We start from the raw sequence: 12,676 nt of genomic DNA on the forward strand, positions 1-12,676 counted from the left end.
AAAACATCAAAGTGGTTTACAACATATTTAAAAACACAACTATAGATTTTTTAAAAAAATATATCATTAAAAATACAATAAAAACAAAGGTCAATTGTTGTGAACTTAAACATATTCTTAATTGTCTGTATCAGCCTGGTGAAACAGAAAGGTTTTCAGTAGGCTCTTAAAAGTTAAAACAGAAGGTGCCTGCTGAATCTTTGTTGGCAGAGCATTCCAGAGAACTTCTGACCAGCTTTGCTCCATCTCTCTGGCTTCCAGCACTGGACACAACATGACATTTTCCTCTCTGTCTATCATAGTAAACAGCTAGATACGTTCAAATAAACTCACCGTAAGGATGCCAGTTCAGACATCAAACGCTGGTTCTCTTTAAACATATTTTCCTCATTTTTCTTGTTACTTAGCTGTAGCTCTTTTACTTGCTTATATAATCTTTCATTTTCCTTAATTAAAATATTAAGAATTCACTTAATTATCATGTATTCATGTGGGATGACGCATATTAGAAACTGCTCTTTACAAATTCCAGGATAGCATTTTCTTCCCTCTCCATGTGAATAAGTACCTCACTGAACATACACTAACCAACTCACAACACCTCCGCTCATAAGTGGACAAGCATCTTTCAGTGTTCCTCATGCCAGCAACTTCCAGCTCCTCTGCCTTCATTCTTTTATCTACTGTCCTCAGATATTAATGTCCTTTCATATCTAGGAGTGAAGAGCATTGCTTTTGACCTTGCACTTTGACCAAATGCTTTTGATCAATTGTGGTCAATTCACAATCCAGCTTCTCTTGGCACCATTTGTACACTGCATTAATGTTATTGACCTGGATGCAACCTGGTGGTAGTAGAGTTCTAACTGTGAAATCAGCTGGCTTATAAAGCAAGCTGCTTTGGAAAGCAAGCTGCAACCCAAGAGCTTATGGGAGATGTGAGAAAGTAGGCTGTATCAAAGAGTGAAATAACGAATACTCACAAAGCCATTTTCAATGATACCCTGTTCATGTCCTTTTCTGTCATGACCCCTGAATCCAGCAGCAATCCAGACACGGAGTCAGAGGCTGCAGAGGCACCAGCTAAGGAGCTGGATCAAGTTCAGGGCTCTGAGCCAGCTGCTGGAGATCAGGAGACCACTTCCTGAGGCTCTCTGACAGGAACCTCCAGAAGAAACTCCCAGACCACCAGGGCCTGTAGGGCCAGAATCCGGACTCTCACAGATGCCTTTCCCTGTGCATGAGGAATCAGATGCCTCCCATCACACTTCACCGGTGCAGGGACTGCCCACAAAGGGAGGCTATGGAATTGAGGAGGAATGCCTGTCTACAGGCCAGAGGGCTGACCCTTTAAGGCTCTGAAGGTCTCCACAAGGGGTGGTGGTGGAGCCTAGAAGAGGTCGGATGGAGACAGAGGCTTAAAAGACCTCAGTCTGCTCCCAACCTTTGTCAGGGCAAGTTACTCACTTGTTTACCCAGCACGTTTCTTTATCTGAAATGAGCCTCAAGCTGACACAGTGCTTCAAAAAGTGGGCAGATAATGTGATAAAAATATCTTCCAACTATTTTCAAAATCCTACATGCTCGATAAGAAAGCACAGGCTTGAAACTGAGCAATACTTTAGCCTTGTGGTTGGCAGTGCATGGTCCATCGGCTGTGCTCTGTCAGCAAGGCATTTTATGCACCAACTTACTTTTTGTTCAAAATCCTGCCGCTTCATTGTATTTTTTCTCTCAGCGAGCACACAGCTCCTAGGAATGCAGTAGGAATACAGCTTTTTTTAAAGCTGGCTGTATGAATGAGTTATATGTTCTACCTGGCAGAGTTACAAAATTAAGTGTTTCTACCTGTTGATATCCTTGAAGAAGAGTCTCCTGATTTTCAATTTCTTTTTGGATTTCTTTCAGCATTTCTCCATCATCAGGAATTCTTTCCAAAACTTGTGACCACTTTGTTCCCTTGTTCAGGTCCTCTCTATTGTTCAGCTGAGAAAACATGTATACCTTATAAAATGGCTAAACAGGAAGAGGTCTTATTAACAGATTCCTCTACATATAACAGGATGTTATCTTTAATAATCATATTTATATCATGCCCGTCTCCTTGCAATACGGCAAAACAAATACAGTTGGGGGGGAGCAGCTTGTTTGGCTATCCGCTAAATTATCGTTCTTCTAAAAGCAAAAGGTCACTTCTTGTGAGTGGTCTCATCAGCTACGAAAATTTTATATACTGCATGCAATGCATTACAATGTGATTTGATCAGAACTAAAGTGACAGAAACAGTAAATGATGTATTGTGAACAGTATCAAAGGAGAGACTATTTCTTTTATTGAACAGGGAAGGATATAACTAGGTATGATACCTGCGTTTGAAGAACATAATTTTCTTGGTTTAGCTGAAAAAGGTCTTCATCTTGTTGCATTTTCATTTCTAGGATCTTTGTCTCCAGTTCCTTCTCCTTTTGCAAACATGTGGCTTTTAGATTCTGAATCAAATCATGGGCTGCAGCCAATTTTTCCTCAGCTTCCTGAACTCTTTTTAGTAAATACAGCTCCCTCCCACTATTTTGGGAGGGAAGATATGAGGCAATCTGCTGGGAAAAATAAGTATATTAGCCTGATAGTTCATCACAGAACTAAGATTAATGGACCATTTTCTTTCATTTCTGTAGTATAAACTGGAAGCTTTAATATTTTCCAATATATTTTCAGTTTTCTGTGAACCATTCAGTATTTTAGAGTTCATCTAAAGATCATCTAAAGATCAGTGCAAGTCACAAAGTGTCAGCTTCAAGGTTAGCTTGTTTCAAGTGCATGGTAGCTGCAGCCACACAAGAAAACTTCATGCAGATACATTAAAAATGTTTAGAGAAAATGCACTTCGTGAAGTCAATGGTTTGGAAGCACCCAGTGCTGCAGCGCTGATCTAGATCTGATCAAAGGCATAGATGGGGAACTAATGGAACCCCACGTAAGCTGCTCTGAACATTCTAAAGGAAAAACAGACTATGAAGTGATATAAATATTATTTATTTATGGTTTGGGTCCAATGCAGTCCTCCCACAAATGGAAAAGGACTTCTTCTGTTTACAGAAGAGGCTGTTTGAAGTGAAGGCTTACACGAATGAGATGGGGCAGGGAACAGGAAGAGAGGTGATTTTTGCCAATTCCCATTGTCCCCTGCAGCATCCAGCATCACCTCTCGTGCTGTTGTAGAATATTCTTCAGCCCTCCAGAGCAGAGTTTTGGGTGCTGAACAGGCATGAAGAGGAGAAATGGTGAAATTTGCCTCCTTCCACTTCCATGAGCAGAAATCCACTCATGGATGCTTTCTGCAGACACTACTCTATTAAACTGAAAGGAAGGTAGCACCCTTTTGTAACCCAAACAAGACCTCTGGTGCTGCATGAACTTCTTGTGCAGACGTTCAGAGTGACATTATAGCCTCAGTGTAGATCAGCTGACAGATTAGAACAGGGAAGAGCTGTGTGTGCGTTCTCTTCTCTCTTTTTTTTCTTTTGTTAGATTATTTTTTATCGTCGCTTCTCTAATTTCTGAGGACAGACAATCTGCGTGATACTGAGACACTCCAGGATAGCAGGGATTCCTAGGATTCCACAAAAAGCATGCATCCGTTCCAGTACCGCTATTCTCTGGCATCTCTCCTGAAAGCAGTCTAGAAGCAATGACTCCATGGCTTACATTGTGGGTCTGTATGCAAGAGCCACTTTCTTTAGTTGGTTGTTGAAGACTACTTGCAGATGACTGTCCAGGTGTAGCACAGTAATTTCTCTTTGTAGAAACTAGATTGTTTGTTGTCTGCATTGTCATAGTTCCAGAAAATGTTTCTTTGATAAGAAAAAAAATAATAATTAGTGGGTGCTGTATCTTAACAGCACTAGCTGTAAGCACTGTGTAAAATTTATATGAAGACCTAGGGTTGTATTCAATGTAGTAGTAAGTAGATTACTCCATCAGCACAAGGATTTCCCCTTGTGCAATGGAATAATCTCCCCCTCTCCTCCCCCTTCCCGTGTGCCCTCTACATATGTTCTGGGGGTTCCCCTCAACCCTTCAGAGCAGATTTGGGGATGGCACAGGGCACAAACGGGGAGAGGAGAAGGGGAAAATCTCCTTGCACTAGCCCTAAAATGGAGTTGAATACCGCCCCTAATATTTCTTTGAGCAATTCATCATACAAGGTACAAGGAGGAAAATTACTACTACTGGGTGAAATCCAGTGGTGCCTGTCCACTAGTGGAACAGACCTTTGGTCGCACAACTCCTTCCTCTCCTCCCTGCTTGCAGTCCCCTCTCAAAAATATGCTGTGACATGTTGGAGAACCTCCAGAGCAAATGGGGCTGGGGAAGTCCACTCACTTGACATTAAATGATGCCCACTGTCTTTGTTTTCCTACTTTACATATACAGCCTGAATATATCTGCCATAAATCCAAATACCTTTCCACAGGCCGCGGTCCTGTACTCTGTAGCCCATTACCTCCCTATGCTTTTAAAATGGCAAGTAACATTCTCTTACAGTTCTCAGGAAAAGACGCACTTTAAACAAGGATCAGTTATATAAGGAAATGTGCAGGTTAAAACAATGCACTTGTATCTTTATACAGCCTCACCCCTCCCTTTATTCCTGTGCTTTCATACTGTGATACATCACCTTCTACCACCATTCCTTTCTCAGCTACCCAAAGGTCTCCTGCTCTTAACAAATCCCATTGTCCCTTGGCACTTTTTATGTCTAGAGTTCTTTTGCAGAAAACCAATATGGTGGGTGTCACCTTTCTCCTTTCACATCCCTCTCCAAAGTATGTTCCTTGCATACGTTCTTTGGCTTAATGTTGTGCAACCTAATCCTGTGCATATCTGCACAGACTGTCTTTGCCACAACCTCCCTTCATTTTTTTCGACTCCTCCCCCACTTACCTAAATTTGGATTGTAAGCCATTTGGGAGAGTGACCTGTCTTTTACAGAATGCCTTAAGTAAAGCACCATGTACACTAACCCTAAGGACACTAATAACAAATAGATCTTCACTTTCTTGTTTTGACTGTGGCTTTTCATTTTTCATCCAGGAGGTGGTCTAAAGTGGTTCCTGTGTCTGAGAAACTGGTCAAATGCCTGCCCTGAATGTGGTTTCGCTCTCCTGAAGGAGCATGTATGCAGGCTCGGGGTGCTTCTGGACCCAGCTTTGTCACTAGAGGCCTAGGTAACCTCAGTGGCTTGAAGCGCTTTTATCAGCTTTGCCTGGTACGACAGTTACAACCACTCCTGGACTGGGAGAGTTTGACCACAGTAGTTCAGGCACTGGAACCTTCAACACTGGAATACTGCAGCATACTCTATGTGGGGCTTGCCGTGCGCTTCTTCCAGAAACTGCAGTTAGTGCAGAACACTGCAGCAAGCTTGCTGCAGTGAGACCCTGTCAGCATACAACACCTCTTCTCAGAAATCTGCACTGGTTGCTGATTTGTTACTGCTCACGTTCAAGGTGTTACTATTGATATATAAAGCCCTTAACAGCTTGGGATCAGCTTACTTGTGTGCCCACTTGACTGAAGAACTGGCACTGTTACAGATGTCACATAATACTTGTTCTGCACTTGGCCTTTCCAGACACAGATGTTAATGTGTTTTAATCTCTTTTTTGTCTACTGTTATTTTAATTGTTTTTAAATCTTTTTAATTACTTGTTTTTACCAGTTTTATTTCTTGTAAACCCCTTGCAGGTGGTTTTTTTTAAGCAATCAAGCAGTATATACACATTTTGTTAAATAAAAAATAAAGTGGCATGCTTTCTCCCGCATGCTTTTTCAGAGGCCCTCCCCTGGAATCATCAGACTGCTCAATTGTCTATCCCCACCTTCCAAAAGCAATTCAGAAAACATGCACAAGAGCGCTTCATAATGGGAATCCTAGTAGAAAGACCATGCACATAGACTTGGGTGGTATTTCCCTTTGGATGAGCTTAAGACCACAAAATGGGCTCCTTAACAGATGAATACTGAACTAGGATCTCTCAGAACAAAGGCCAACTCTTGGGACTCAAGATTAATGATATTGCTGAACAATTTGCTGGACATATTTTGACAAACCTGAAAGGCAGTTAACTAGTTTGAAATTCCTTGCGTAAATCACATTTCTATGTTGAGCCCTAGTAAGTTTATAAAAAAAACATTTAGACCAAAAACCATGTTTCTATGTACAGAAACGTTCCATGTTTTTAAACAGTATTACTATCTTGCAAGAAACAGTAGGCAGTAATGTAATAATCTTGAGGAATCGTACTCTTGACATTTTCCCTCCATTAAAATAAACACATTTGCATTAGAGACACATTAAAAAATCAATTACCTTTTTGCCTTGGAGGCGATTTTGCTTTTAAAGCTGGCTTTTTGATGTTTTCCTTTAATGTCTTCTCATTAATTGTGGGAATGTGCTTTAATGGAGAACTGGATTTTCCATATCCAGAACTCCTAACAGAGCTATGAGGTCCACCTAAATATTTCTTTCTATGTACAGTGTTTTTGGCATTCTTGAACATTACTTGTTTGTTCATCACTGAAGTTAGACCATCTTTATTCCAAGTGCTAGAGTGACGAATCTGGAGATAACATTATATATTAGTAAATCAACCAGCTTGGTTTTGAATGTAAAGTAACAGTTGGGGCTGAATGGGTCATTCTGGCATTCCTATTGGTATACCTGTGCAACCCTGACCCTGCCACTGCCCTGCCACATCCAGGCAAGCTACAGCAACGCTGCTGTTGGGAGAGTGATTTTGCCTCACCATATGGGCACCTATTGATATGGGGGGGTATAAACAAAGATGAAGGCTGCGTTCTTAAAATGACTTACTTGGAAAGAAGTCCCACTGAAATCAATCAAACACTGATAAGCATGGGCTGGAAAGGGGTCTAATTTAATAGAAATTGCTCATTAATGTTGACAATGACGTTTTAAAGGTCTGGACTCAACTGACTAACACTAGGCTGCTTAGTCACAGAAGCCAAGGCACCTTTGCCTTCAAAGCCCCATAATCAGAGGAGTATCTAACAACCTCAAGAGAAGAGAGATAGGAAAAAGGCAAGGAGGAAACTGTAAGACTGAGGTTAGAGGAAAAAATGGGAGTACAATACCAGAGGTTCAACAACAGAGATTTTCTTTAGCTTAGCCCAGGCTCTTGAGCTTCTTTTCTAAGGAGGCTAATTTAGTCCCCTCTCTCAGGCCTTTCTTCTGATAGGCGAAGGCTTGTTTAGACTGCTCTTTGGTTTGGTGAGTTGATTTGTTCCTCTGCTGCTGACTGTTGCTTTCAGTTAGCTGCAGCTTTTATCTGTTCTTGTTTTTATTTATAACTATTTTATTATCATATTGTTATTGTCACTGTATATTCTATATTACTGTTGTTAGCTGCACTGGCTGCTTGGTGAGGAAAGATGGGATAAAATATTAAATAAGAAATAATCTTTTAATCCTTGTTGTACCCAAGGGCCTTCAACCAGTGTGTATTGTGTACAATCTGCTTGTAAAACAAAAAAACCTATGACCAGTTGGTTCTGCTCATATTCCAAGTATATGATTTAGTCCAGGATTCAAAGCTAGTTTGAACTAACAGAGCGATTTTGCATAAATTCATACACAATCTATTTTCTTTGTGTATAAAATGAAACAATGTCAACGCCCTCAAGCGACTAATGATGTTCTGTGCATAGTTGATCTTTATACTTGTACAATTCACTTTAAGACATCTAGATGCTGCTTACCTGGTTAGTTTTGTTGTCTTGATGCAACACTGAAGAATTTGGAAGATTATTTTTTCTCAACATATTACATTTGATCTTATCAGCCAGTTTCTCCTTGCCAGCCGTTTGATAAGTTCTAAATTCACTATCTTCTTCTGCAACAGGCTGAACAGAAACAGTCACTTGTTCACTATGCTGCTCCGACAAACCGCCAATGTTTTGCTTTTTCTGAGAATTATCATTTTGATCCTCTTTCAACGTTAAATGGCTCACTAATTCATCTGTGCCGTTGTGTGTTGCTTTCACAGAACTATAGAAGGAAAGAAAACAAGGCATAACCAAAATATTACATGCATTGGATACTGGTTTACACATTGCTATTACATAATTGTTAATGAAGTACATTAGATATATAGCCCAATCTTGCAGGATGGGCTTCAAGAAACAGTAGATTGTGCTGCTGCAGCAGCAAAAAGGGCCAAGTGCAATATTCCCTGTTTAACAGCATCTCCAGGTAGAGCTGGGAATGTCCCCGACTGAAACCCTGGAGAGCCACTACCAGCCAGTGTAGACAATACTGAGCTAGATGGACCAATGGACTGACTTATTATAAGTCAGCTTCCTAAGTTAGAACAGACTGGGTTTGGTCTACAGCTGGTGCAAAGAGGGGAGTTGTCCACTCATGCTGGAAATTGTGCCCAATTATAGCAGCTGTTCTCTTAGTTTAGCAGTTCACAGGACTGAACCATTAGATTCTCTTTCAAGTGTACATCAGCATGCTAGCTTGAAGGTGAAGCCAATACCTTTATTAAGTGTGTACTGGCAGTGCAGGAGGAATTTCAAGATTAGGTTATAAGAACCAACCTGTTCCAACTACAAAATACATACTGCAAACTAAGACAGAATCCCAAATCATTTAGACAGAGGTGGAAGGAGTGAGGAAAACAACACCCACAGAGACTAAGGGCATACAATGATTAATTGGCTTAAAACTGTTTATTTTCTGGAATGAATACCTTGCAGGATCCCTGGCAAAATATGAATCAGCTCTGATAGGTTTCATCAGTTCTTCTATAGTGGGCAGATCTAAGTAGATGAAATGACAACATTCTAGATCAACATATGGTGGCAGAATACTTTCAAATAAACCTCACCCACTGATTCTGTGTGTGTGCATGCATATGTGTATCCAGTATGCCTCATAGAAGCTTTGGCTATAAGGAGTCTTAATTTTCCCTTTCTACGACATAGCGTTCTTTTTGTAACAGCACCATTCCTTTTGAGAGCTAATTCTTAATCTCCCAGGACTATTTTCAAACCAATGAATCTTCACTCTTATATTTGTCTTTATTTTAATTATTAATGTATCTATTTCTCTGCCGTTGTTTTCCTGTTTTTAACTGTCTCACAATCAGACCAATTCTCCATATACAGTTTAAAAAAAATGAGAGCACAGTTTGTGATTTTTTGGTCAACTTTCAAGTTACTAAATGAAGCTATTGAACAGTATCTGATTAAGGACATATCACTCTAAAAATGCAAATTAGATCAACAGTGTTCCAAATCTACTGCGATGCTGTGTCAGCATCTGAGCCAGCGGCAGAGACACAGAAGAGTAGTCTATTGGGCACAGCAAACTGTTGAGAGCCAACGGGGCTAACAGCCACTTACGAAAACTGTATGCTAAGCATCTGGCATTTGACAGTTAAAGTATTTTGTTTCATGGGGCCCACCTCTTTTCCTGAATTAATGCTGCTCCATTTGGAACAATTTTATGTGTTTTATAACTGTTATTACTTTATTTGTTTTTATAATTATATATTCTCTTAGCCCACTCTAGGACCTTGTAGTAAAGTGCAGGAAACAAATCTTATAAATAAATGAATAATGGGGGAGAATGATGGACGGTGGACTGAGTAAAATGAAGAATCAGCAGTGAGGGATCTTCTTGGAAACCAAAATAGCATCCTAAGAACTGGGGAAGACCTCATAAGCATCCAAGTATCAGGCTCTGTGTTCCAATGCAGCAGATCGCAGGATGAGCAATCATGAAATAAAACTGTCACTTTATTGTGTCCTCAGCCTGGGTCAGATAGTGCTCTTGAAGTAACGCATACACTGGAAGACAGATTGCATTAGCAATTATGTTTGCCTCAGCTGCACATTGTTGAAAATCTTTAACTAAACTGTGGTTTGGTGATAGCGTAGCCACAGCCTACTAAACAGGAGCACCGCCTGTTGGAGATGTGGAAATAGTGGCTGGAGAGGAAGGATAAAATAAATGGCTCCAAGAAAATCCAGGGACTCCAAAACCTCCACCCCCAGGTCACCAGTACTGGTATAAGCTTGGGCCAGATGTAATGATAAATGAGAATTTTCCTAGAGAGTTTTACATACAGACTTCATTCCCCTAGATGAAGAATGTTAATATAGAATTCTTTCAAATGCTTTCCTTAAATTCCCCCCCCAAAAAATATGTTTTGTCATCTTTTTCATTTCATTTGTTATACAAGTATAATATGCAAAGAGGTATAAAGTTCTTAAAATGTCTCACATTCTGCAAACAGAACTAGCTGCAGTCAGGAACACTGAGGACAAGACACTTGCTGTAAATTCAAGCTTGAGATTTTCATAGGATTTAATAGGCCCTGGGACAGAGATAATCTTTAGAGCAGGATTATATAAGGCAGCAGTGGGGAATCCCTGGCCTGCTGCCAGTCCTCTCCATCTGGCCCACCAGGATTCTTCCCCCATGCCATGTCCACTATCCATCATTGTTACTCACCATCAGTCACACAAATGCTTCTTACCAGTTTTGCAAGTCCTATTCTCTGCCTCCTCCTAGAATTTATGCAGCAGCAAGATGGGGCAAATGCCAAAATGAGTGTCTGAGGCTAATGCACAGTCATTACATGGCTTAAAAAATGATGCCTTCCTGCATTTTCACCACCTTTTGGCTTTCAGTGTGCAATTAGGAACTATTGGTCGTTTCTGGGATGACTGCATCACCACCTTCCCTGCAGTCAGGCAGTATCAGCAGTTTTCAAAGTACTCCGAGGAGGAAAGCAGTGCTAAAACTCCTTTTGAAGCTGGTCTCAACTAAACAATTGATAGTGAAAAGGGTGAGTGAGTGATTTTGTGATTTACAATGTACGGCTGTGTGTGCAATTTTTCTGCACCAGAAGAGGCTTTTTGAAGTTAAGATTACACAAAGGAAACATTAAGGCTGTCTGGGATCTGATGCATGATGGAACGATTTTACCTGGATACATCCAAAAGGGAATGTTTGTGCATGTGTGTGCGTTGATATTCTAGCCTGGATTTCATTGCAAGTTGGGCATGGGTAGTGGAGGAGAGAACTATGTCCTGGAATTGCTGAAAAGTGTATGAAGACTTGGATTTATTGCTCTGCCTTCTTTTGGCTTTGGCTCCATTCACTTTAGCATGCCCCCTCCAAAGTTTGGTTATAAAAAGGTGTACCACCACTGGCATGAATATTCAAGAAAATGAATTACTGATCCTATCTGCATGTACTCACAACAGGGGGAGGGGGGGCGTCGGTTCGCTCTGATGTTATCATGAGTGAATGAATAATGGAAGTGCATGAGCGAGGCCAATCACATGTATCTTTCCCATCCAATCACAGCTTGCCCTCCTTCCTAAGTAGATGATGATCAGGCAGGAAAGACTCATGCAATTCTCCTCACCCAAACAATTCTGGTAATGCAGTGGCCGATACATTGAAAGGAAGTGGTTTCCATACCTCTGCAGGCGCATGTGAATGGAGCCACTGGTAATAGAGAAACACAAAAATAGCAGTGGAAAATTCTACAATTTACATGAAAGGAGAAATACTCATATTCTTCTTTTTGCTATTGCTGTTCTATCCAAACACAAAAATGCATCTTTTATGTACATATGATATAACAAATAAGTATTGAGAAGTTCCAGTATATACCAGAATCAGTAGTGGAGGTATGTTTGGGACAGCCATCTGTATTCTGTGAAACATCTTTGATCAAGTTCTCTTCTATTTTACCAGCATGAATTCTTTGCTCATCAGAATCTCCCAAGGACTGCTCAATATGGCAGTAGGCCTGATGCAAAGCTTCAATATCACTATTGGTTTGCCCACAGGAAATACCTAAGGAGGGAAAGGTGGAAAAGTCAATCAAAATGGAGTCTACTGAAGTGACAAGTCAGTAGAGTAATAGCACTGGTAACATAAAGAGACTAATAGTACAATCATGTCTACTGAGAAATATGTTCCACTGAGTTCAATGTGGCTTACTCCCAGGTAAGTGGGTAAAACTTCACACTTACCCAAGGGTAAATCTCACCAAGTTCACTTGTTTACTTCCAAGTAAACATGCCTAGACTGCAGTGTAAGGCTGTAGTTCACAACCATTACAATACATTGCCACCAATGACAATAAAATGTAAATTGCATCCTGTGGCTGAAATTCAATTCATGTCTACTCAGAAGAAAGCTCCATTGGGTTCAATGGGACTTACTACCAGGTAAGTGTGTAGTGGGTTGCAGCCTTAGCCATTAAATAAAACTCAGTAACTAGTGGGAAGAAAACAAAGCAAATGAATCCTAAATTTTTACTTCTCTTCCCCTTCTCCAAATCAGAACTAGAATTTTGAGACTTAGGACTTGTCTACACAATTCCTTACCTTGAGAAAACATTAAGCAATGAGGGCACAAGCAGGAGCAGCTCACTTGGTAGGGGGGAGCTGCAGCAACAGCCTCTCAGCAGCAGCAGTACCGCTGCTTCATGAGAGAGTAAAGTGGTGGTGGTAACGTCAGAGCTGTGTGGCCTACCAGCAAAGCCAATGAGGGCCCCATGGCAGTGTGCCTGCAGAGCTCCGATACTGATGTTGCCTCACCCCTAGCCCTCCTGGTAAGTA

At 40.8% G+C, this 12,676-nt stretch overlaps 1 protein-coding gene across 5 annotated transcripts in view; it reads right to left on the minus strand.

Moving 5' to 3' along the window:
• Positions 1–12,676, minus strand: part of CEP162 (centrosomal protein 162) — a 72,144-nt gene that overhangs the window by 24,062 nt on the left and 35,406 nt on the right. For all 5 annotated transcript variants that reach the window (XM_061623262.1, XM_061623261.1, XM_061623258.1 and 2 more), the window contains exons 10-17: positions 11,721–11,906; positions 8,779–8,848; positions 7,784–8,072; positions 6,375–6,624; positions 3,707–3,852; positions 2,368–2,595; positions 1,849–1,986; positions 334–446 (exon numbers count right to left, since the gene is read on the minus strand). In XM_061623262.1, the coding sequence (XP_061479246.1) occupies positions 334–446; positions 1,849–1,986; positions 2,368–2,595; positions 3,707–3,852; positions 6,375–6,624; positions 7,784–8,072; positions 8,779–8,848; positions 11,721–11,906 (1,420 nt within the window). The remainder of the gene's footprint in view (positions 1–333; positions 447–1,848; positions 1,987–2,367; positions 2,596–3,706; positions 3,853–6,374; positions 6,625–7,783; positions 8,073–8,778; positions 8,849–11,720; positions 11,907–12,676) is intronic.

This window comes from Rhineura floridana, chromosome 4 (assembly GCF_030035675.1).
Source record: "Rhineura floridana isolate rRhiFlo1 chromosome 4, rRhiFlo1.hap2, whole genome shotgun sequence".
NCBI lineage: Eukaryota > Metazoa > Chordata > Lepidosauria > Squamata > Rhineuridae > Rhineura > Rhineura floridana.